General features: G+C 38.8%; 1 protein-coding gene across 18 annotated transcripts in view; it reads left to right on the top strand.

The window, feature by feature from the left end:
- The window catches only part of CEP128 (centrosomal protein 128), a 268,788-nt gene that overhangs the window by 110,221 nt on the left and 134,820 nt on the right, over positions 1 to 23,747 (top strand). For 17 of the 18 annotated variants that reach the window (XR_013540771.1, XR_013540772.1, XM_078383704.1 and 14 more), the window contains 3 exons: positions 2,890 to 3,066; positions 5,376 to 5,435; positions 11,988 to 12,180. Coding sequence is in view for 16 of the 18 variants with exons in the window: in XM_078383704.1 (XP_078239830.1) it covers positions 2,890 to 3,066; positions 5,376 to 5,435; positions 11,988 to 12,180 (430 nt within the window). In the remaining 2 variants the exon portion in view is untranslated. Of the gene's footprint in view, positions 1 to 2,889; positions 3,067 to 5,375; positions 5,436 to 11,987; positions 12,181 to 12,403; positions 13,377 to 23,747 lie in introns of those variants that run through there. The other variant, XM_078383710.1, reaches the window with a different exon arrangement.

Genomic DNA, 23,747 nt, shown 5'->3' with positions numbered 1-23,747 from the left:
GACCTGACCCTCCTGGGAGAGCCTGTCTCTCTGGTTTTGTTGTGGCATATGAGTGAATGTGTTTGATAAAGAGGGCAGTGTTTGCTGATAGTCTAGTTCACTTAAAAATAAAATAATAGGGACCTAGGAATCTGTGTAATTGCAGCTACCAAAAATAATGAACTATGGCATCTAACAGATGTGTGTGCTGCAGTGAATAAAAAACAAAAGTGTTGGGCAACTTAAAAAGTAACAAATTAATTTCACTGTGAGTTTTTCTGGATTCCAGCCCATTCTTCAGACAATATCTAAGGTCCAGGTTTATATGCAGTACACATGGTTGTTATTATGTGCCTTCAAGTCAGAACCAATTTATAGTGAACCTAATAGAATTTTCAAGGTAAGTGAAATATTTAAGGAGTGGTTTTACCAGGTCCATAGCTGTTTGGGAGTTTGAAGACCTAGTTCTACCCTGTCTACTACATCATACTGGGTAACTACATACACGTCGTAAAGGGATGGAATTATGAGGTTCGCATTTAATACTGAGCTTTTAAGATGACAGTGGCATTATCAAAGGTAGTAAATATTCAAGGTGTCAAGAACACTAAAGTTGTAGCAATCTTGGAAGTAGTTATATGCAAGTGATGTGAATTTTCAGGATATGCATTGTACGATCATATATACATAAGACAAGAGAGGAAAAGAAAAAAAAAGAAAAAAAGGTTAACAGTAAAGGTGCCATAATACTTTTGCTTTGTTTCTGCTTCATTCTTGTTTTTATGGTTGCCAAGGTTACATCTCTTAAATCTATCCATGAAAGATGGGAAATGTTCGCTTTTGGGAATATTTTGGGTAAGGTGTAGGAATCCAGAAGTTGTAGTTCAAAAAAGTAACTTTTTCCATCTGTGCTATTACACTACAGTTGCCTATTACTTAATTCCATATAGTGATGAATAGGCTGAAATAGACAGGTTCAAGCCTTGAAAGCTGGACAATAGAGAAAATAACAGAGGGGGGAGGGAAATGAAAAACAGCTGACCATGCAGGCTGGTTGCATTATTTTTATTTTATTTTATTTTATTTTATTTTATTTTATTTATATCCTACCTATCTGGTCAATATGACCACTCTAGGCGGCATTACATGTATGTTAAGGTTGGTGACTACTAGTTTCAATTTGTCCAAGGTTTTCCTAAGGAGGTGGGGACGGCGGCGCTGCTTGTATTCTTAGAATTGTCCATTTTGATATCATGAGATCATGAAGATGAAAAGGATACACTAAATGCCCTGCATGAAAAGTTGGGATCGAGGACTGGTTTGAATGGAAAGATGATACCATAGACATCTGTAGTGTGGGAGTGCCAAACATTTGGACCAACAAGAGAGAATGGGTGGAACTCTTTTGATTAGTTGGGGGAATGAGCAGAGCAACTATTTAATCCAGTATCATCAGCACAGTTAGAGGAAGGCACCCCTGTCTGCCTTTCCATCATTACTTTTTTTCATGTGAGCCTTGGCAAGTATTAAGAGGAGAGGCTCCTACTCACATGTAGGCTTTCCACATGAACTAGAACCTGGAAAAATCTGGGTTCTTCCTGGTGTATGGCACCTACATGCAGCCAGAAACCTTTGCTCTTCAGATTTGTCACTGCAAGTATGAAGATAAAAATATATATAAATGGTGTGGGGTTAGGTTGCTTCCCTCTCAACATTATGACAGCAATTAGACAATGACTGAGCAGGGCTTCTATCAAATAGGATGTGTAGATTATTATTATTATTTATTATTATTATTTAATTTATACCCCGCCTATCTGGCCCACCGGACCACTCTAGGCAGCTTATTGACCAACTTGCCACTTGTAAACAAAGCTGCCTCGCTTATCCTGGGTCAGCCTCTTGCTCCATCAAACCCAGAACAGTTGAAATGAACTGCCAGTCTCATTCCAGATATTTTGGCAATAGTTTTTCATATCCCACATGATGACACCAGGGACCTTTTACATTCAAAACAGAAAATCTATCACTGAGCAACATCTCTTGCTCTAGAAAATGTTTAGGAACAGACAAAGCTCTCATACACCTAGTCGGACCATTGATCCACCCAGCTTTGTACTTTTAGCTCTTCCTGGCTCTACAGGTTTTCAGGCGAGATTCTTGTCCACTCCTGCCTGGGGAGCCCTAGTTGTTGATGGTCTCCTATCCAAGCAATAACCAGGCTGACTCAAGATTAGTTTCAAAAATCGCATGAGTTCTGTGTAGTGTGTTCAATACTGACGAAAATCCAGGAGTGTTGACTTATGCCATGTAAAGCTGATGACTTCATCAATCATAACAATTATTTGGAAATGAAACATTTTCGATCCTTCCCTTTGAAGGCCCTGAGACTCCCTTGGGATCTCTTTCATTGTGGGGAAACTGTTGGGTGCTGTGGAACACAGGGGAGTCTTTTAATTTCTGAGCATCAGCCACTACTGGGATAATTTTGCACATGGCAGCAATTTTCAGAAAATAAAGTCTTATCATGACCTCAAATCTTCCAATGGGTGCCCCACAACAAAAGGGATGCCCAGGGAGCCTCTGGTGGTTGATGGCATTGTCAGACTTACATTATCTAAATTATGCTGCTGAATTTCAGCCAATGTAGGGTGGTGGCTTTGGTTTACTAATATAGCAGTTTGAAAAGTACACACTTGATTTTTATTTTATTTTAGGTTTTACCCATGCAATGTAATTATAATTTTAGGATAGAACTCAGCGGGAGTTTATGTGTGTGTTTGTGTATGCGCACACACATGAATGTACAAGCACTACCATTCAGTAATAAGACATTGTTGTAGGCTATGTTTTTCTTTAAACCTTTGAAATGCAGAATTTTAATTTTGGATTTTCCCCCTCTTGCTTCAGCATAAACGAATAAATAGTGAAGATGATCACTTAAAGAGGATAGAGGAAGACAGATTACAACTGCACAATCAACTGCGATTTCTTCAGAATGAAAAGGAATCCATCCTCTCTATGATAGGAAGTGAAATTGATGCAGCATGCGAAGTCCTTTCTAGGGATTCAGTGGAGAAATTTACAGTAATTATGACTTCTCACTTGGCTTTTATTGTTATTTAACATACCAAATGAACACAGGATGTTTGTTGGTTTGTTTGTTTATGGCTCACTGATTGTAACTTTCTGTACAGTTTACAAAACATATGCAACTATAAAATACAGAAATAATAAAACATAATGCGAATATACCCAGGTGGGGATTCAAAGACAGTTAAGGGCCTTAGATGCTTATTGTGTTGAGGAACATCTCCAGGTAAATGACACCAAAATCAAAATTTTAGTTTTTGGGAAAGGAGAAAGAATTACAAATTGTACCTGAGTAAGAAACTATTTGAACAGACCAATTCATATAAATACCTTGGAGTAACATTCAAAAGTTCAGGAACATGGTCACACCACTTAGAATCTGTAGCTCTGTTAGAAGAAGCATCCATCGATGCCATTTATTGCTTCTCTTCTGTATCCGGCGAAAAAATGGTGGCACCACTAATGCAACCGTATAAAGATGAACTCCTTCCTCAAATGCTCCATGGAGCTCAAGTGTGGACTTTTTTGAATATTACAAAATTGGCATCTGTTCTGACACAAATTTTTAACCAGAGCAGTAGGGCTACCGAGGTCTACTGCCATGGCCACAGTCCACTCTGATACATCATGCTACTCTAGCAGATGTGCTATTTTGGTTAAGATAGTGTACAATATGGCATCACCACTGGTCTCATTAGCCTATGAAGAAATGGAAAGAGACTCTTGAACAGCTAAGATATCCACAATTATATCATTTCTTGAAAATATAAAATGGAGGACAAGTTAAATCAGCTGCGGAATATAACTGGCCAACAGTTTTCTGTGGCCATTTTAATTTTATAAGCCATTTGACAAACAAATACCATCTCAAATGCCATCTTATCGCAACACTGTTGCAAATATCAATACACTACTCTTTAAAAATTCAAGACAGAAGATCGATATTGACACATCTGTTGTGAGTTTTATTTATTATAGAAGACTCCTTGGTGAAGCATTTGGCAAATAAGATGGTATTTGAGAAACAAAAGAAGGCAAACCAGTTTTTAAACTAATGAAAGTTTGTGACCATTTTTTATTTTATTTTATTTTTGACTGATGGTCACAGTTAGTAGGATGAATTGTTTTCTCCCCCATAGGAAAGCATGGAGCTGTCAGATTTTGACAGTTCCATTGGTTCCTATGGGCCGAAAAAAAAATCACCATAAATTAACGAAAAGTCAGATCAAAGCCAAATCAGGTTTGCACACGACTTAGGGGGTCCTCTAATGAATCCAAGCATTTAGAACCGTTTTTGACCCTTCTAAGACACTTTTTAAATTGAAAAAAGAAACATCGTTAAGTGAAGCAGGGGACCTAAAATCGCATTCGTTATGCGAAGCATGGTCTCAAACTTCGCTAAGCGAAAATCGCCCATAGGAAACATCGTTATACGGTGCATATTATTTTCTAAAAAAACACATTGTTATGCGAATTCATCGCTAAACGAGGCACTCGTTAAGTGAGGCACCACTGTATTGTCTCTTTCTGGGTAACTTCAGAAGAAGGGTTCATCATCTTTTAATAAGGGAACGCCAGAAGGAGATGGTGCCTCCAATATATACTCAGTCTGGCTGGAAAGCTCAGTGGTTTAGGTACCTGGCTGCAGAGCCAGAATTTGGGAATTTGATTCCCCACTGTGCCTCCTACGAGTAGAGCCAGCCTTGGCCAAGTTGCACAATCACAGGGCACCCCAGAAGAAGTATTCTCTACCAGGAAAACTCTAAAAAGGTCACTATAAGTCAGAAATGACTTCACATCACATGAATATTATTATTATTAGTCTTCACCCAAGAACTCCTATGTGTAAGGTTTGTGCCCCACTTTTTGGCTCATAGGCAAGCCACATTAAGCCTCTTTGCATCTCAGCTAGCTGCAGTGTTACCACCATTTTTTACTTTCCACTTGGTCTCCATCTTGGCAAGTGTGGCATTTTTTTAAAGCCAGTGTCACTAGTGGGTAACAAAGTTAGTGCTTCCTAAACAAGCACTGCCCTCAATCTAGTGTTTGTCCTCAATGACATCATGCAACTTAATTTTGTCACAGTTAGTAGGATGAAATAATACTGTCACAGTTAGTAGGATGAAATAATAATGCTGTCTGTTTTCCAGACATAGTTGTGGGTGTCTTGGTTTTCTTGACTCCTGCCTTTTTGGCGAAATATTGCTAAGAATGTGAATCAAATAAATGTTTAAGTTTATGTACACTCTAATGAAAATGTCTTGTGTGAATGTAAATTTGAGTTTGTTTTTTCATTCATATAGGCAGTATCACTTACACCTGGAGTACAGAAAGACCCTCATCGCTGGTTAGCAGAAACAAAGGTTAGTGCATGTTGTTAAAAGATACAATTGTTTAAAATCGCCACAGTAAGGAGTGCGGACAGAATAGTGGTTAAAGGTTACCAGTCATAATGCAGTGCTATTCACATACCACTACCATGTCTCCTAGGCACAGTTAACTTCAAAATGCCACCTACAGACTACAGTACTCCCAATCAGGATTGCAGGCTGTAAATTGCACCTCAGCAGGGCGCTGACCACGTGACCACAGAAACTGTCTTCAGACAAATGCTGGCTCTATGGCTTGGAAACGGGGATGAGCACTGCACCCTAGAGTTGGACACTACTGGACTAAATGTCAAGGAGAACCTTTACCTTTACCTAGGGTTCATGAAAACATGGGTGCAGACAGGTGTGTCTGTATTGGGCAAATAGTTAATGAAGGTTTGAAAAGGTCCTCATTAGAATTTCCATATGCTTGGAAACATCTGATATATTATGCCTTTTAAACTTTGATTTCTCTTTTTCTAAAGGTATAATTGCTGACCAGTAACTTCTAACCATTCCTTTTTTACTTTAATGAATTTGGAATCTTATCTTATATCTTTTAACATTATTATATATCTCATGATTTGGAAGACTTTCCTACTCTGTGTGACAAGACTTCTCCTCATAGTATATTAGGGTCAGAGTAAAGGGAGAGAAGCTGACCAAGTGAATTGCATTTGTTTGCTAGCAAGACTGCCTTGAATTTATTGATGTGCTAGTTCTGTAATGCACGTGGACCAAGAATAAATATCACCATAAATACTGAAGATAAGAGTTTGAATGGGAAGACAAGAGCTGCAAAGGAAACAGACTCTCTATTTAGATTGTTGATGCTGAAGTCCGAGGCAGCAAGTATCAAGAGGACCTTTCAGGGACCATTTCGTAATTGGTTCATAAATCTGCCATTTGGGTCCTTTTTGGTTAATAGTAGGTGAGTCTTGAAATGAAGGAGCCTTTAGAAATAGTATAGTTCTTCACATTTGCACCCAAAGACCAAACAGTTTTAATAATTGGTTTCAAGAAATATGGCCTTAGCTGCCAGTTCTTTCATCACCTGAATTTCTTTCATTTACAGATGGACACTTTGAAAAGCCCTGAGACTTTGAGATTTAGAGAGCTGCTTAGTGAGCTCCACAGGCACAGTAGAGTGTTTAAAGCACACTTCTAGCAGACCTCAAGGAGACTGGGCAACTTTCTCCATTTAAGTATGAAGAGCCATATTGCTGGGAAAGGGAGGGAAAAAAAGAAGTAGGCTGGTCATGCATCCACTTGCACAGAGATAAATCCTTTACACCCGTAGCCCCCAACCTTGGGCCTCCAGATGTTCTTGGACTTCAACTCCCAGAAATCCTGGCCAGCAGAGGTGCTGAAGGCTTCTTTGAGTTGTAGGCCAAGAACATCTGGAGGCCCAAGGTTGGGGACCACTGCTTTACAGAGGGCATCCAGAGAACAGACCTTTTGAAGGCACCTTCAGTTTGAAGAGTGATCCAATCCAAGTCTCATGTAAATATAAAATTTCGAGGAGGAGATTGTGGAAGCTGTCTCCTCAGAAAACACTGAAAAAGCAAACTCAGCAGACAAACATCACAATCTCGTCAGTGAGCTTCATTGTAATTCTTTTCAAATTACAAATGTCAGTTCTAAAGTTGTGTCTGTCTGTACACATTAATACATGCTATTTTACAAGTATGGTAATTTAGGGGATGAATGTCTTCTGCTTTGGTTATGTATAAGTGGCCAGCCTAAATACAGTGGTAATGACTGGAAGCATTTACACATTGTTAAAATATTTTAACAATCTTCAGATATAAGGTTAAGATATTTTTAACAATATCAAAAAATAAAATATCCAAATAATTTTGGATCCTGGGCATGCACATTGTTTATTGTATTTTAACATCAGAGGTATATCAACAGCAGATGGAAGATAAAATGAAAACTGTAAAGGCCTAGCAAACGATTTGACTTTTAGCGAGCCTTTTGTGTATGCGTACACATGGTTGAAGGAAATTGAGAATTTTTGGTAATAATTTCAGTGGAACTATGATGTGTACCATCTGTATCTGTGCCTCTTCTAATCTGCTTGCAAGGTTGGTAGATGTAGACCCATGAAGCAGTTGTTCATCCATTAGGTACTCTTTCAAGATATCCGGGAGGTGAGATCAGTTACGTCTGTGCATCAGTTATACACAGGAGTATTTTTCTTCTTCATGGTCTCTGTGAATGCACACAATTGGGTTTGAAAGTAATATAGTCTCATCCTTTCATGAAGTATGTAAATTCCCTGCCAGCTGGATAGTGAATTATGGAGCGAGAGACTCACTCACTTGCTGTGAATCCAAAGAATCAGTTGATTCTTGTTTTCCCCACACTTATTTCTGCTTTCCAACCCTTTGGAACATAAGGTCCCTACGTCATATTAAATTCTTTTTTGAATCCCCCCTCAAGAGTCACAAGCTTTTTCGCTTGTGTTACGAAGGACTGTTCAAGAAGCACAGGTTTATTCCTTTAAAATGTACAGGACTCCATGTAGCTCTATGAATCCCGGCACATACAACTTTTCATTGCCTCTAATGATGAATTCAGCTACTGACTATTGTTAGGAGGACTGGAAAAAGATGCCATGGAAAATACAGAGAGGGTATTGTCATTTTTGGAAGTACCAACATTTTTTAGAAGTTCAAAAATCTTGAGGATGAAACCATGAGAGGACGATCTTCCTCCCTGCCCCTGCAAACCAGCATTGTAAAGACTGAACATTCTTGGTAAAATGGTGAATCCTGTAGATTTTTTTTTTTTTAAAACAGTTCTAGTAATGGAGTTTATGAGTGGAGTTCTTGGAAGATAGCATGGCTTGTTGGCTGCCTGCCTGAAACCCAGAACAGGAGTATTAAATATTGGAATATCAATGTTTTGAAACATACCCATATTTATGACTGCATATGGTTGGCTTCAACAATTTGATTTTTAGGAAGGCATTTTGTTTTTCTTCTGCTTTTGGGAGAAAGAAGCTAATGTCACTATTGCAGATATAGAAATTGGTTGTCCACACCAGCCAGCCACTCAAGCGCATACAAAGATGTCCTTCTAAAATTGCTGAACAGGAAATAGTTCTATTAAGGCAGTAAAAACGAACACATGTAGGAAAGTGGAAGTGGGCACAAGGGGGTATCAGCAAGTTGTGCTCCCAAAATCTGGACATATGGCAACTTCTGTTTATACACATTCTAAGGTCTGAAGTGCACTTGGTGTGCAGGGATGTTGTGGATTTGCCCCTTCTCCCCTAATCTGAGTCCTCAAGTGTTGGCCACAGTTCCTAAGCTTGAAGTATATGAGACTTACTTTTCAGCAAGGAAATAAATACAAAGCAGAAGCCACATTTTGTAAGATGGAGATTTCAGATATAATTTGAACAGCTGAAAGGACTTAAGTGCATGGAAATATTTGTGGATTTTTTCTTTTATTTAAAAAACAAGCCTGACTCAAACCCACTAGGATTAGTACCATATGTCAATTTTATTCTAATGCAAAGTAAACATTTTCCCATAAACAGCTACTGATAGTAACATCTTTTGAGATCATCCTCCATTTTTGCATCTTTGTAATCATGCCCAAGTTGCAGAACTACAACTCACAATTTCAGAGTTAGAATTTTGTACCATTCCATTGGATATGTCACTGGAGACCGAGGGCAAGATCATCCATACTATGGTACTGTTATTGCTATGGATGGATTTGAAAACAAAAAAAAAAATTTTTTTTTGAGAGAGAAAAAAATATTTGTTTCAAATATGGGGTTGGAGAAGAACTTTACAAATGCCATGGACTACTTGAAAGTCAAAGAAGTAGGTTCTATATCATATAAAGTGAGAACCATCTTTAGAAGCAAAAATATGAAAATGAGGTTTTGTACCTTGACACATCAGGAGAAGACAAGTCTCACTGGAATAGACAATAATGCTAGGAAAACTTGAAGATAGCAAAGGCATTTAGTCTTTCACAAAAAAAGTAAAGGAATGGATATTCGACTGATTTCCAGAAAGGAATCCACAGCCTTTAATTTGCAAGAACTGATCAGGTCTCTTAGTGATAAGACATTTCATGTGCTCACAGGGTCTCCATTAATTGGAGATTATGTGACAGCACATATGAGTAAGTAACAACAAAACAACAAGAGTGGGTGCTGCAGAGGCATCAGGTAGCAAGGGAGAAGAGAAAGAGGAAGATAATAAATGCAACAGGGATGGCCACAGGCACTGCAAAGATACTTGCTCGGCAAATATAAATGCCTTGTCCTGGGATAAAAAACAAAAAGACTATCATACTTTGGACATACCATGAAGACGAGGCTCAGTGGAAAAGACAATAAATCTGGGATCAGTTGAAGATAACAGGGAGATGGATTGAATTAGCTCCTTCCCAAACATTTGTACTGATGATATAAAAGTTCAAACATGTTATATTGTGATACCAAGTGTTCCTCCAGCATACTATGTTCATGGTATATAATAAAGAAGTCAGAGCTGGTTATCAATGTATCTCACTCTACATGTGACTCACAATTTTCAGCAATTAAAGCCTAGATCCAATAGCTAGTCTCAACTGGAGTAGACCTATATTCAGTACATGGAACCAATGGAATGTTGACTGCTAGAGTGCCATGGATTGAGTGGGAATTTTCTTGTTGATACTGTTAGATTTCACTGTAACTCTTTCAAGGATGAAAAAAATATCAGTTGTGGGTAGGAATGGGACTTCTGGGGAAAAAGAGCTCCCAGTCCCATATTTTGGCAGGAACCCCCCCCCCAGGCCAAATTATGGGACTGAGGGCCACCAAATGGCAGAAGGAAGAGCAGATAGATGTCTTACCTCTATGCTGTTCTTCCACCATGCTTACTTCAACCCTGTGAGTCATGAGACTTCCTTGCCACTTAAAAAGGGTGTGTGGAGAAACGAGTCCCTCCATATGGACCTGCTTCCTCATGCACACTTGCGAGGCACAGGTAAGCCCTACAACTTACAAAGGTTCAATGAACTGTCTTTTGGAGGCATGAAGAAATGGTGCAGAAATGACATGGAGGAAAAGAGAGCTGCCGTATCTCACACCATTTGATAGCTCCTTGTCGCAGAACTGGGCTGGGGATTCCTGCCAACTGATGAGGCTGAGATTTCTCCCCCCCCCCTTGAATGTCCCATCCCTAGTAGTGGGTATAGCCGCTTAATCTATTAACTCTTTTGGAGGTTAGGAGAAGTATATAGTATATAGCGCATTTCTGTAAGTGGAAGATGTTTTCCAATGTAGAGAACAGCATATCTGAATCCCATCTAGGGTATTTGGAAATAACTTTTGGAAATGCGGAAATGTGCATATTTGCAGTGGAATTTCTTTGCTACTGAGCTGGATGTTGTGTTTTCAGTCACATATTTTCAAAGCAGCACCCAATAATGGAATAAATTGTGGTTGTTTCTGATGAGGTTTAGAGCTGTTCTTCCATTTTAGTTTTTCATAAGAAACAAGAAACCTACCATTTTCAAAGCATGTCCAGCTCCCCCCTCCCCCGAAGCCCATTCTCTTTTAAACATTATCTGGAGTTTTATTAAACTTTGTTGCTTAAATGCACTGCAAAGAAGTAGCCTGCAGATTTGAAAGGGCAAAATGGTTATTTATGTCAAAAGTGACAGTATTGACCATCATTTGGTGGAATGGATTTGGGACAGCAGCATTGCCAAATGCAGGTTTTAGCCATGAGGAGAGAAGCGAAAAAGTCAAATGAGAAATAAGACTTCAAAACATATCCATGGCTTTAGGGGTGGACTGGATATAATCCAGCACAGCTGTGTTATTGAATAACATACTTAGGAAACTTGTTGGGTCATACTGGGGTGCACACCCACAAAAAATAAGAATGACATCTTTGTCCCTATGCTGCTCCACAGCAAAACATGCTAGTATAAATCATCATATGCCAAACATAAATGGTTATTATGAAACCTATTTCCAATGAAAAAGTATATCATTTGACTAGCATTGCCTCTCCTGAAGTACATCAAGGTAAAGGTTCCCCTTGACATTTAGTCCAGTCGTATCCAACTCTAGGGCGCAGTGCTCATCCCCGTTTCCAAGCCATTGAGCCAGCGTTTTGTCTGAAGACAGTTTCTGTGGTCATGTGGCCAGCACGACTAGACACGGAATGCCATTACTTCCCACCGAGGTGGTTCCTATTTATCTACTCACATTTTACATGCTTTCGAGCTGCTAGGTTGGCAGGAGCTGGGACAATCAACGGGAGCTCACTCCATCGCGTGGATTTGATCTTATGGCTGCTGGTCTTCTGACCTTGCAGCACAGAGGTTGCTGTGGTGTAACCCGCAATGCCACCACGTCCCTGAAGTACATCAAGAGGTGCTAGCAAATACTGAATGAAATAAAGTGGTACAGTACCAAACCCATCTACTTCATGATGACAGTTAATATTGAGGAAAAGTCACAAATTGTGTACTAAAGCTCCTTCCCTGTTAGGATTATGTAAATTTGTTTTCTTCTAGACTAAACTCCGATGGCTATGTGAAGAAGTAAAGGAGAGAGAGGTTAAGGAAAAGAAACTCCGACATCACTTGCAACAGAGTCGAGAGCGGCTGAAGCAGCTGACTTTGAGCAAGGAGACTGAGCACCAGCATCTCATTGGTCAAATAGAAAAGCAGGAACAGCTCCTGGATCAAGTTTACCAGGAGAAGAAAGGTGAGTTTATTCCATTGTATTCATTAAAAACAAAATCCTTCCAATTTCCCTGGTCGCTCCAACTGTAATATGTCTAAGAGGCAGAACAAAAGTGGCCAGAGCAGTACATTATCAGGAAGGGGACTGCTGTGTGCAATAGCAGCTCCATGTCAATGCATCATACAACTTCATTTGTGTCCTGATGCCATTACACTGAATGTTTCCCCCTAACATGCTTCCACAGCTGGTGATAAGCAACAATGATGGGTAGAACACCACTGTAATGATGTCAGAACATAAGGAAAGATAAACTGCATGTTATGAAGGTGGACATGGACTCCAAGCTACAGGAAGCCAAATTTTGGCTGAATATCAGGAAAAAACTTCTTAACTGTTAGAGCACTACAACAATGGAACCAATTATTTCGGGAGTTGGTAAGTGCTCCGGTGCTGGAAGCATTCAAGAGAAAATTGGACAACCATCTATCAGATCTGCTTTGATTTGGATTCCTGCATTGAGGGGGGGGGGGATGGACTGAATGCTGTTATAGGCACCTACAAAATCAACTATTCTACGATTTTGTGAGATTCCTTCAGTTTCTGAAGAAGCTACTTTTCTGTACTGCAATTCTTAGCATTGTCTGTGGTAATGTGGGAATTTTGAAAGGTACCATCTAAAGGAAGCTTTCCCTGTCTCAGTACCTTGGCAAGAAACTGCACTTTTTATGGTAACACAAGGAACAATACTGCTTAAATTGTTTTCTTCAGAACACACAAAGAGAAAAACCCCAAAGCAGTTAAGTACAGAAAATGTCCTGGAATCTTTTTATGGTGTTTAATGATGTCTATTTATGAGAGTTCTCTTCTCCAAATTAAGTTACAGTCCTCTAGGAAATAAGATTTGTGCCAGTTAAAATGAATTGTGATCAGCTGTATATGGGGTAAAGGCTGAACTATCAAAAAATATTTTTAAGCTGCTGTGTAGTTTTTGGGAAAAATAGGTCTTTAGACAGTTGTTAGAAAGAGGTAGGAGTCTTGTTATGTAAATATCTTGATTATATAGCACAATATATTAGCAACATCCTTTTTTCCTTCAGGGTTTTGCAATATGATTTTGGTTTCCTGCGTTCTCAGCTTCATGCTTTTCCATGTTTGCTCACAAATATTACAGTAATATCCCCATGGAGTTTTAAAACTCCTCTCACAGCTAAGTTTTCCCATGTTTTAGCTTATTTCAACACTCTATTTTATATTCTTTAAGTATCTGTTTAACAAACAAGTTGTTTTCCACTGGATTAGGGTTTTTTGAACAAGCTTTCTGTTCTTCTTGAGCAAGCTTTCTATTCTATTATTTTATTTTTTATATGTGCCGGAATTATATCAAAGAGAGTGTCACAGAAAACAAGATTTCTTTGCATTTATACACTATATTTTCATGTGAACAAAAAATTCATTGGCCTGAATTCTATTGGTGATTTGTTATTGTTGTTGTTTAGTTGTTGTTTAGTCATTAAGTCATGTCCATCTCTTCGTGACCCCATGGACCAGAGCACGACAGGCCCTGCTTTCTTCCACTGCCTCCCAGAGTTTGGTCAAATTCATGTTGTTAGCTTCGATAACACTGTCCAACCATCGCCTCCTCTGTCATCCACTTCTCCTCTTGCCTCCACTCTTTCCCAACATTAGGGTCTTTTCCATGGATATTTCTCTTCTCATGAGATGGCCAAAGTATTGGAGCCACAGCTTCATGATCTGTCCTTCCAGTGAAGACTCAAGGTTGATTTCCTTCAGAATGTATAGGTTTGATCTCCTTGCAGTCCAGGGGACTATGAAGAGTCTCCTCCAGCACCACAATTTAAAAGCATCAATTCTTCAGCGCTCAGCCTTCTATATGGTCCAGTTCTCATTTCCATACGCTACTGGAAAAACCATAGCTTTGATTATGCGGACCTTTGTCGGCAAGGTGATGTCTCTGCTTTTTAAGATGCTGTCTAGGTTTGTCATCGCTTTCCTCCCAAGAAGTAGGTGTCTTTTAATTTTGTGGCTTCTGTCACCATCTGCAGTGGTCATGGAGCCCAAGAAAGTAAAATCTGTCACTGCCTCCATATCTTCTCTTTCTGTTTGCCAGGAGGTGATGGGACTCCACTGGCCATATTGTTAAACAAGCTTTCTAAGGCCCAATCTCTGATTTTTCCCTTTCTGTTATTTTCCTCTATTTCTTTGTACTGTTCATTTAAGAAGGCCCTCTTGTCTCTCCTTGCTATTCTTTGGAAGCCAGCATTCAATTTTCTGTAACTTTCCCTATCTCCCTTGCATTTTGTTTCCCTTCTCTTCTCCGCTATTTGTAAGGCCTCGTTGGACAGCCACTTTGCTTTCTTTCATTTCCTCAAAAGTGTGGACAGCCACAATAAAGAAGTCTAATATTGCTGGAACCTGTGAACTTAGGAAATGCAGAGCAAAGCAATGGAAGCAGTAACACCCCAGCATTATGGTAATGGAAAACTGGGAAACAAAGAAGGGAAAGGCAGAAGCAAGATCTTTCAAGCTATCAAGCTTCCTTCAGGTTACCAAGTTAAATATCTTGCTTCACATAGTGGCCAACCAGATGGCTCTTGGAGGGCCATAAGGATCCTGTGGGGGGAAAGCAACCTTTCACTGTTATGGTCCATTTTCTGTCATGTGACCATAGAGCTGTGGAGCTAGAAAGAACCCAAAGGGCCATTGTCCAACCCCCTGACAAAGTGGGAAATCCACAGGTAGAGCATCCCTGATAGATGACCATCCAATATCTGTTCCAAAAGTTCTTATGAAGGACAGTTCACCTTGTGGCACTTTCCTCTACTCAACTGCCACAACTGGTAACAACTATCCCCAAACTCCTTCACTAAATTTGCAGTTGCACGTGAACTTGGTAGAGGGGCTCCTCCCCCTGAAATATCCCTTTTACCAAACCAGGCAAATAGTTGGAGTTCCACTGTTGCTCAGAAACTGCCACAGCTAGTAGGTGAATTTACACCGCCTTTTTAAAAAAAGAATACTTTTGGTGAAGCACATACAGCCTATGTTATTTGGTGATGCAGCCTTGACTTTTATGGTTCCACTTCTGGCCAATGATATGTGTGGTATAGTATCTTGTGACTGCTATTTTTAAATATAATAAACAGGATTTCTGAGCAAAATTTATTTTAAAAAAGAATAAAAGGGTTCAATATTACAAGCTGTTAAATTCTCCTCATATAGCTGAAATCTCATTTTCTTTACATCTGTTTTTCCCTATAGCTTAAATATAGATTTTCTTATTTATAAATAGATGGGAGCTTGGTCTTGCACAAACTCAAATGAAACACTATATTTCCACAGCTTCTTCACAAAAATGACACCCTCACATTACTCTTTACCTCATTGCTCTCATCTTTTCTCCTCACTATTTTCAATCTCTCTCAGGGTCTCAGACTGACTACACTCAAACAGCCTCAAAATTAAACTCGTATCTTGGCTCATTCTGTCTAAATCAAACTTCACTAAAAGCTAAATTAAACTAAACTGAATTAAACTGCTCTCTTTCAAACACACACTCCTCACACACATATTAAGAAACTTCCATCCTTTATGTATGCCCTTCTCTTTAAGCAATCACCAAGTATTTCCTTAAACATATGAAAATCTGCTTTTTAAAAAAGTCCAGAGACATGTTTTATTACTCCATTTCCTCAGTATAACAAATCTCAAGAGGGCATGGTCACTTCCATCCAAAGTTTAAACTATTCCATCCGATTAGAGTCAGATCCAGAATAGTTGATCCTCTAGTTCTGTGGTTCCCACCCTTGGGTCCCCAGATGTTCTTGAACTACAACTCCCAGAAATCCTGGCCAGCACAGCTAGTAGTGAAGGCTTCTGGGAGTTGCAGTCCAATAACATCTGGGAATCCGAGGTTGGGAACCGCTGCTCTATTGTCTTCTTCCACATTCTGGAATATGAAGTTGTCAGCAAGCCAGTAGGAACATAAGAACTCTGCTAGAGGAACAACAACAACAAATGGCTTGTCCTGTCTAGCATTCTATTCCCACATTGGCAAACCAGATGCCCATGGGAAAGGCAGAAGCAGGACATGAATGAATATAAGTCCCTAGCATCTGGTATTCAAATTCATACTGCCTCTAATTGCAGAAGCAATATATACCTATCAAGAGTGGAAAGATGGCCACATTAGTCTCTAGTCTCTTGTATGGAGTCTTAGATAATCTTAAAGATTTGCCAAGTTTTATTTAGCATAACAGTTCATAGATTTTAGCTCACCAGATGCAGAAAAAGGCATAAAAGGTGTTAGTATTTTAACAGTCCTTTTTGCTTTTGCTCCATCATAACTTGAATGGAGGTGGATTTTCATGGAGATTATTTTCATTATGGAGGTTATGAAAATCCAAAACTTCAAAGTACATTCTGGCTAAAATTTAAGATTACCCTTCTTGTTATTATTACTGTTACAGTACCATCTAAGGATAACAGAGGATGGAGGTGATGATGGTACAGGTAAGCAGCTGAAGAGTATGTGCTGCCTTCTGTTGTATATGCTTTGGCTTTTATAAGATACAATGCACAGATGCAAATATAAACATGCAAAGTATATATTTCTAGTCTTTTTTGTGCTTCATATAAATTACTTTGTGTTAATTAGCATATACTTATTATCTCATCCATTCTTCAGTCTGTCTTTTTTTAAAATCCTACTGAGATATAAGACAAACAGACTTGTAGCTGTTCCTATGAATTATCTGCAGTAGTTCAACATATAACATGCACCTGTGGCTAAACATTATCCTGGAAATGAATGTACAGCTATTACTTTAGTACACAATTAGAAGGAATAATTTCTCTCGATTTGCTGTTTAAATGAACATCACAGCTTGAAATTCTGCCTTCAAGTAACTATTTATGGAGCTTAATGAATGCAACCCTTAATCAGATATGCCTCAAATTTAATCTTAAACAGTTTAATATGCTTGTCAAACCTGGTATAAACTGTAATCCACATACACAAAAATTCCTGCATGTAACAAAACAGCTATCTTCTTTCATCATTGCTGTTATACATAACTCCAAACCACAAAGCACAAGTTCCAATGATTATTCAAGGACTTCAAACTCTTTTTTAAAAAGGACTATAAACTAACTGCTTAATAGAATGCTGAGACAGAGACAGGTATATTTGCCTGTGCTCTAGATTAATGCACAATTTTCCTTGACATAGGTAGGTAGGTAGGTAGGTAGGTAGGTAGGTAGGTAGGTAGGTAGGTAGGTAGGTAGGTAGGTAGGTAGGTAGGTAGGTAGGTAGGTAGGTAGGTAGGTAGGTAGGTAGGTAGGTATTCATTCATTCATTCATTCATTCATTCATTCATTCATTCATTCATTCTATTTTATTTTATTTTATTTTATTTTATTTTATTTTATTTTATTTTATTTTATTTATATGCCACCCACACTACCCAAAGGTCTCTGGGCGGCTTACAACATTTAAAATACAATAAAAATTCAAAACAATTAAAATACAATTAAAATTTATATATAAATTGCCATCGGACCCACAGCTAATATTATTTCAATTAAAAGCCTTCTGGAACAGGAAGGTTTTGACCTGGCGCCGAAATGTCGTCAGTGTCGGCGCCAGACGAATCTCAGTCAGGAGGGCATTCCATAGTCTGGGGGTAGCTGCCGAAAAGGCCCTTTGTCTACAAGCCGTCCCCCTTACCTCTGTAGGGGACGGCTCTTTCGAAAGGGCCTCCTAGCTAGATCTTAACTGCTGGGTAGGCTCGTATGGAAGGAGGCGGTCCTTCAGGTATCCAGGGCCCAAGCCGTTTAGGGCTTTATATGTCAAAACAAGCACTTTGAATTGGACCCGGGCAGCAACTGGTAGCCAAAGTACCTTAAACAGAATCAGCTTGATATGTTCCCTAGCGGCCGCACCACTCACCAGCCTCGCAGCTCGATTCTGGACCACTTGCAGTCGCCGGACCATCTTCAAAGGCAGCCCCACGTAGAGCGCATTGCAGTAATCTATGTGGGATGTTACCAGTGCATGTGTAACTGTCATGAGACTCCGCTCGTCTAGGTAGGGCCGTAGCTGGTATAATTTCTGCAGCTGAAGGAAGGTGTCTCTGGCCACCGAGTCCACCTAGGCTTCCAGTGTTAGACTGGGGTCCAGGAGCACCCCCAAGCTGCAGACCCTGTCCCTTAGGGGGAGTGTAACCCCATTCAGGGCAGGGAGATGGCCCTCCAGCCTATCCAGTGAAGCACCCACTAACAGCACTTCTGTCTTGTCTGGATTGAGTTTCAATTTATTAACCCTCATCCAATCCATTATCAGGTCCAGACACGAGTTCAGCACAGAAACTGCCTCACCTGGATTGGCGGAAAACGAGAGGTAGAGTTAGGCAACATGTATCATACAGTGGACCCTCGAGTTACAGACGGCTTGACTTAAAGACTTTTCGAGTTACAGACTTCTCTGGCGGCAAAATTTAGATTCAACTTGCAGCCAGATAATCAACCTACAGACCAGAAAAAACCCAAAATGGAACAAAAATGGAAGAAAAACGGACGATTACGGGATTAATCGGTTTTCAATGCATTGTACGTCAATGGAGACTTGACCTACAGACTTTTCGACCTGCAGCCGCTGTTCCAATATGGATTAATTCTGTAAGTAGAGGGTCCACTGTATAGACTTCTTTCTTGTCCTTCCTGCTTCAGCATTTCTGCCCTCCCTTCTATAGCTTATTTTTCCATAACTTTTTGTTCCATCTCTAGTCCACAGTTAAAGTATATTGGTTTTCTTCATTACCAGAGTATAAAACTGGTCTCGTTATGGGGACAAGCGTATGTAGCATTAACCATGAAGATGGGTTTGAAAACCCTCCTTTTGAGACCAGTTAGCATCAATGCGCCAACCACTTGTGAGAAAGGAGGGTCTTCATTAAAGAGAAGAGGTGAGGGCATGACTCATTATTTATTACTGTTAAAGTAGGTCTCTTTATTTTTACTTCAACATAGTGAAGAAATAGACAGATAAACAAACAAAAAAATATTCTTTCTAATTCAGACACAGTTTCTGCCCTAAATCCCATGGATAGTTTCTATGCACATAATTTACTTGACATTATTCTGATAAATATACTATAAAGAAAAGAAATAGCTAACTAAAGATGAAGATCCTGTAAGTGATTCATTCTCTAACTCATGTAGATGAAGGTAAATAGGACAAAATTGAGTCAAAAAGTTTTAAAAGACTTTTTGTATGGAAGGCTGTATAAAATAATCCAATTAATGAATTAGTGCAGATCAAAGGGCACAGGCTTTTCATTGCTGTTATCAACTGAATATTTACTATTTTCATTTCATTTCATTGATGCTTTCTTTTTTTATAATTGCTGTAAAAGTTTGCTCTTATTGAAAGATTTGGTTTCTTAATCATGCTGTTTTACGTTTTTAATTTAATATAAAACTAATTTACAATTACACTTCAAGGATGCTTAGTCCAGCTAGGGAAGATTTAAAGATTAAAAGAATATGCTCAAAAGATCCATATATTATACAAATATTTCTCCTCCCTTATGTAATTTAGAAAAGCTGAGAACAAAAAACATATAATGATTGCCTCACTGCACATCAGCTTCTTCTGTAAAGAAAAATAAAACATCTAATGTTCTGGGTACTTTATAATTAAGAAATTGAAATGAGACAGCTACATAAATTAGCAGAGGCTAAGAATAATAATTATGGAAACTAGCAATCACTTTTACAATTAGGAGGGGAGACAGAATTTCCCATGTACACAATTAGCTCTATATATTCTTAATCTTGCACTGTCATATGCCTGTCTTTCAAGATCTGACAATTAATATGGAACTGTCAAACAGCTGTTTGAATGTAATTCTGTTACCTTCCTAAATAGGAGGATATCCATATCCTATAGTTTGTCAATCTTCCTCTCTGAATTTTGCAAAAACAGCTTTTTAAAAAGTCTGTATCATTCTAACCCTGCCCTGCTCCAGATCAAAAACCTGTTCCTTGAACTTAAGGCTCCTATTCAGCTTTCTCTTTTTCTCTTTTTTCTTTTCCTTTTTAATGGCATCCTTGGCTTTGAATGATGTATTACCATCAGCAGCTGTCTCTGATGTCTGAACTATGGCTGACAGTAAACATAGGACCACATGTCACATTGTCTGCTGAAGGCTCAAAGAAAGTCTACTGTGACTTGACATTCCATGTTAAGAGAAAAGGAAAAGGGATGAAGCCTAATTTGGAGAGGGTCCAGGGAAAATTCATTATCAGTTCTGAACTGTGATGGCCCTCTGCCATATAGCAGCATATGCATTAATTAAATAATAATAATACTGTAATAAATACAGAGCTGGAAGAGACCCTATGGATCATCGAGTCCAGACCCTGTCAAGCAGCCACAGTGAGGAATTGTCAGTCTTGCTCTCCATTCTTAGTACCTTCTCTTATTCTGAAACTTCTTCCTGTTGTTTGCTGCAGAAAAAAAAACTATTATGGGAATAATGGTGTTTATTGGTATTGGGAAGAGTCACTAAATACAGTGGTGCCCCGCAAAACAATGTTAATTTGTTCAGCGAAAATCGCTGTCTTGTGAAAACATCGTCCTGTGAAATGCGGTTCGCCATTGGAATGCATTGAAATCCGTTTAATGCGTTCCAATGGGGAAAAATTATCATTGTTTTGCGAAATTGCCTATAGAGAAATCGTTTTGCGAAGCGTGGATCAGCTATAAAAATCACTGTCTTGTGAAAAACGGTCCCGAAAACACTCATTCTGCGAGTTGGACTCAGCTGTCAAAATCGTCATCTTGCGAAAATTGGTCCCCCAAAAAAACCCGTCTTGTGAAGCACGGTCCAAAACATTGTCCAGCAAAAATCACCCACAGAAAACACCGTTTTGCGAAGCGCTATAGCAATTGCAAAAACTCATCATCTAGCGAATTAACTGTTTTGTGAGGTAATCGTCTAGCGGGACACCTGTATGACTAAACTGTATGACTAAATTCCTAATAAATTTGCAAATTTAACATGAAAGCTAAAATCTCACACACATTTCCTTATGATTAGATCCCCTAGATTCAATGTGCTTTCAGTTGCACATTCTGCTATTGTAGTAACCAACATTTAACAGAGCAGCCATGAGGGAAATGTATTCTTCTTGTCACTTCAAACTAAAACAACGACCTTCGGTCAAAAATGGATAATGGATTGATTTTATTATTTTAAAAAACACAGCCAAAATATCCTTTTGAGCCAACTGTTATATACATGGTACGACAGATTACATGATGTTTACTTCTATTACATATTGGCTTGATACCACAGATCAGGGGTGGCAAACACTATCATCCAGATCCTGATCCCAGCATCAAGAGGTAGGCTAGGTTACAACAAGTATTGTAATACTCACTATTTTCTTTAAAATTAGTAAAAATGTGTATACAGTGGTGTCCCGCTAGATGCTTACCCCGCATGACGTCAAAATCGCTTTACAATGTTTTTTGCAATCACTATTGTGATTGCAAAACAATGTTTAAATGGATTTTTTTCGCTTGACATCGAATAGGAGCCTGCTTCGCGAATCGTTTGTTTGCTAAACGATTATTTTTCCGGCTCCACAAAATGGCTTCCCATCGTAAAATGGCTTCCCTCCCTTCGCAAAATGGCTGTTTTCCAGACCCTGCTTCGGAAGGCATCGATTTTAAACAGCCGATCGGCGGTTCTCTATGGGCGATCTTCGCTGGACGATGAGGTATTTCCCCCGTTGGAACACATTGACCGGTTTTCAATGCATTTCAATGGGTTTTTCCCCGCTTGACAACAATTTCACTTAACAGCGATTTTCCTGGAACGGATTATCGTCGTCAAGTGGGGCACCACTGTATACATAAACATGCTTGCAAAAATATAATGAAGATACCCTGTTCAGTCAATAGAATAGGTACTTTTATTCTTATTTCCGTATTCTACTGTATTTCAGTAGCCAGATTAACTAATTAACAAGAATCATTATAAAGAAACTTAATCTAAACCAATGACAGCATTCTGCTTTTGAAAAGAGATTTGATTTGTTTGATTAAAACCAATCCACCATTTTTCAGACAGATTTTTTTTAAAAAAATGATATGTAAATGGATTTTCCAGTATTGTAATGTTTGTAGATACTAGCACCTAAAACCTCAGAAGGAAGCCCCACAAATGCTAATACTTAAAATCAGCTCTTTCTCCAATTTTAGTTGTTTGTTTACTAATTCAGCCTAATAAACAGCTTTTGTCTGTTACCTGAGAAACAGAAGATCCTCGAAACCACATATTACAGAAAAGATACTGACAACGGTAGCAACCACAGCTCTCTGTAGAATTAGTTGTTTTGAGCGATATGATTACTTTGAATGAGGAATGCTGAAAAATGGGGAGCTGGATATTATGGTACTTTGAGAAAGAGATTTTTAGTTATGGTGCGTATGCTCATTCTGTTGTCATCTGTGCTACACAGATTCCACACATTCTTGCATTGTCTCAAAAACATGCAAAATTTGTTTGCTGGGGACAAGGTGCAATGCATTGAGATCCTGCAGGAAGCCATCACTCTCTCTCAAAACACTTTCATCACCATCAGAGCCATTGTCTGTCTCCAGGCTAAAACAATCTATGACATTTGGCACTCTAACAACCTTAAAAGATGTACAGATACATGTGTAAACAGCGCTGACTGAATTCAACTAGAAAAATGGTTGGGGAAGAGTGGTTGGGAACACCAAATGCAACAAAGAAAAGCACACCTAAGCATCTTGGTTCCACTGTCAAAATGAGGCACTTAAATGATACATTTAGCTGATTTAAAGAGAGATTAAAGAAATTAGAGCATCTGAAAATGATCACACAGAAATCTCATTGTTCTTGGCACCATCTCTTCCTCCAATTGGTTTTGTTTTTTTCCAATGTGTTTTACTCGCTTTGATATGCATAGTTGTGAAATTAACTGCAGTTGTTCTGAGATTTTAAGTCAATAATGGGCATGACTATTACATTTTCCAAAATTCTTCTTATAGTCCTTAAAGCAACCCCTGTCTAGCACTCCATTCCTGGAGAAAAGTAAAGATTGTTCAGAAACTTTGAAAGTTAAAGGCAGATGAGAAAGCTCAAGTGTGAAGTGAGCTGACCTTTTCAGGGAAATTGTCACCTTAAGTATCACACTGTTTATTTTCCTGCTCATTGTGGTTTATATTTTTACAGAAAAAGGTATAAACAGTGCTATGAGTGCTCATACATAAATGCACTAAATAAAGAAGTCTGAGGAGACATACTGTATGATAGCACTCTTCAGATACTGGAACTTCCAGAATCCAGGGCACATAATAATTGACTCAGGTTACAGGATTTTGGCTGAATATCAGGAAAAACATCCTAACTATTAGAGCAGTATGACTACAAAACCAAATACGTTGGGAAATAGAGTTTTAACATTGAAGGCATTCAACAGAAAGTAAGACAGCCATCTGTTAAATATACTTTGGCTCTACAGAGTAGATT

Source organism: Pogona vitticeps, chromosome 1 (assembly GCF_051106095.1).
Source record: "Pogona vitticeps strain Pit_001003342236 chromosome 1, PviZW2.1, whole genome shotgun sequence".
Taxonomy (NCBI): Eukaryota; Metazoa; Chordata; class Lepidosauria; order Squamata; family Agamidae; genus Pogona; species Pogona vitticeps.
This window is presented reverse-complemented; position numbering and strand designations above follow the sequence as displayed.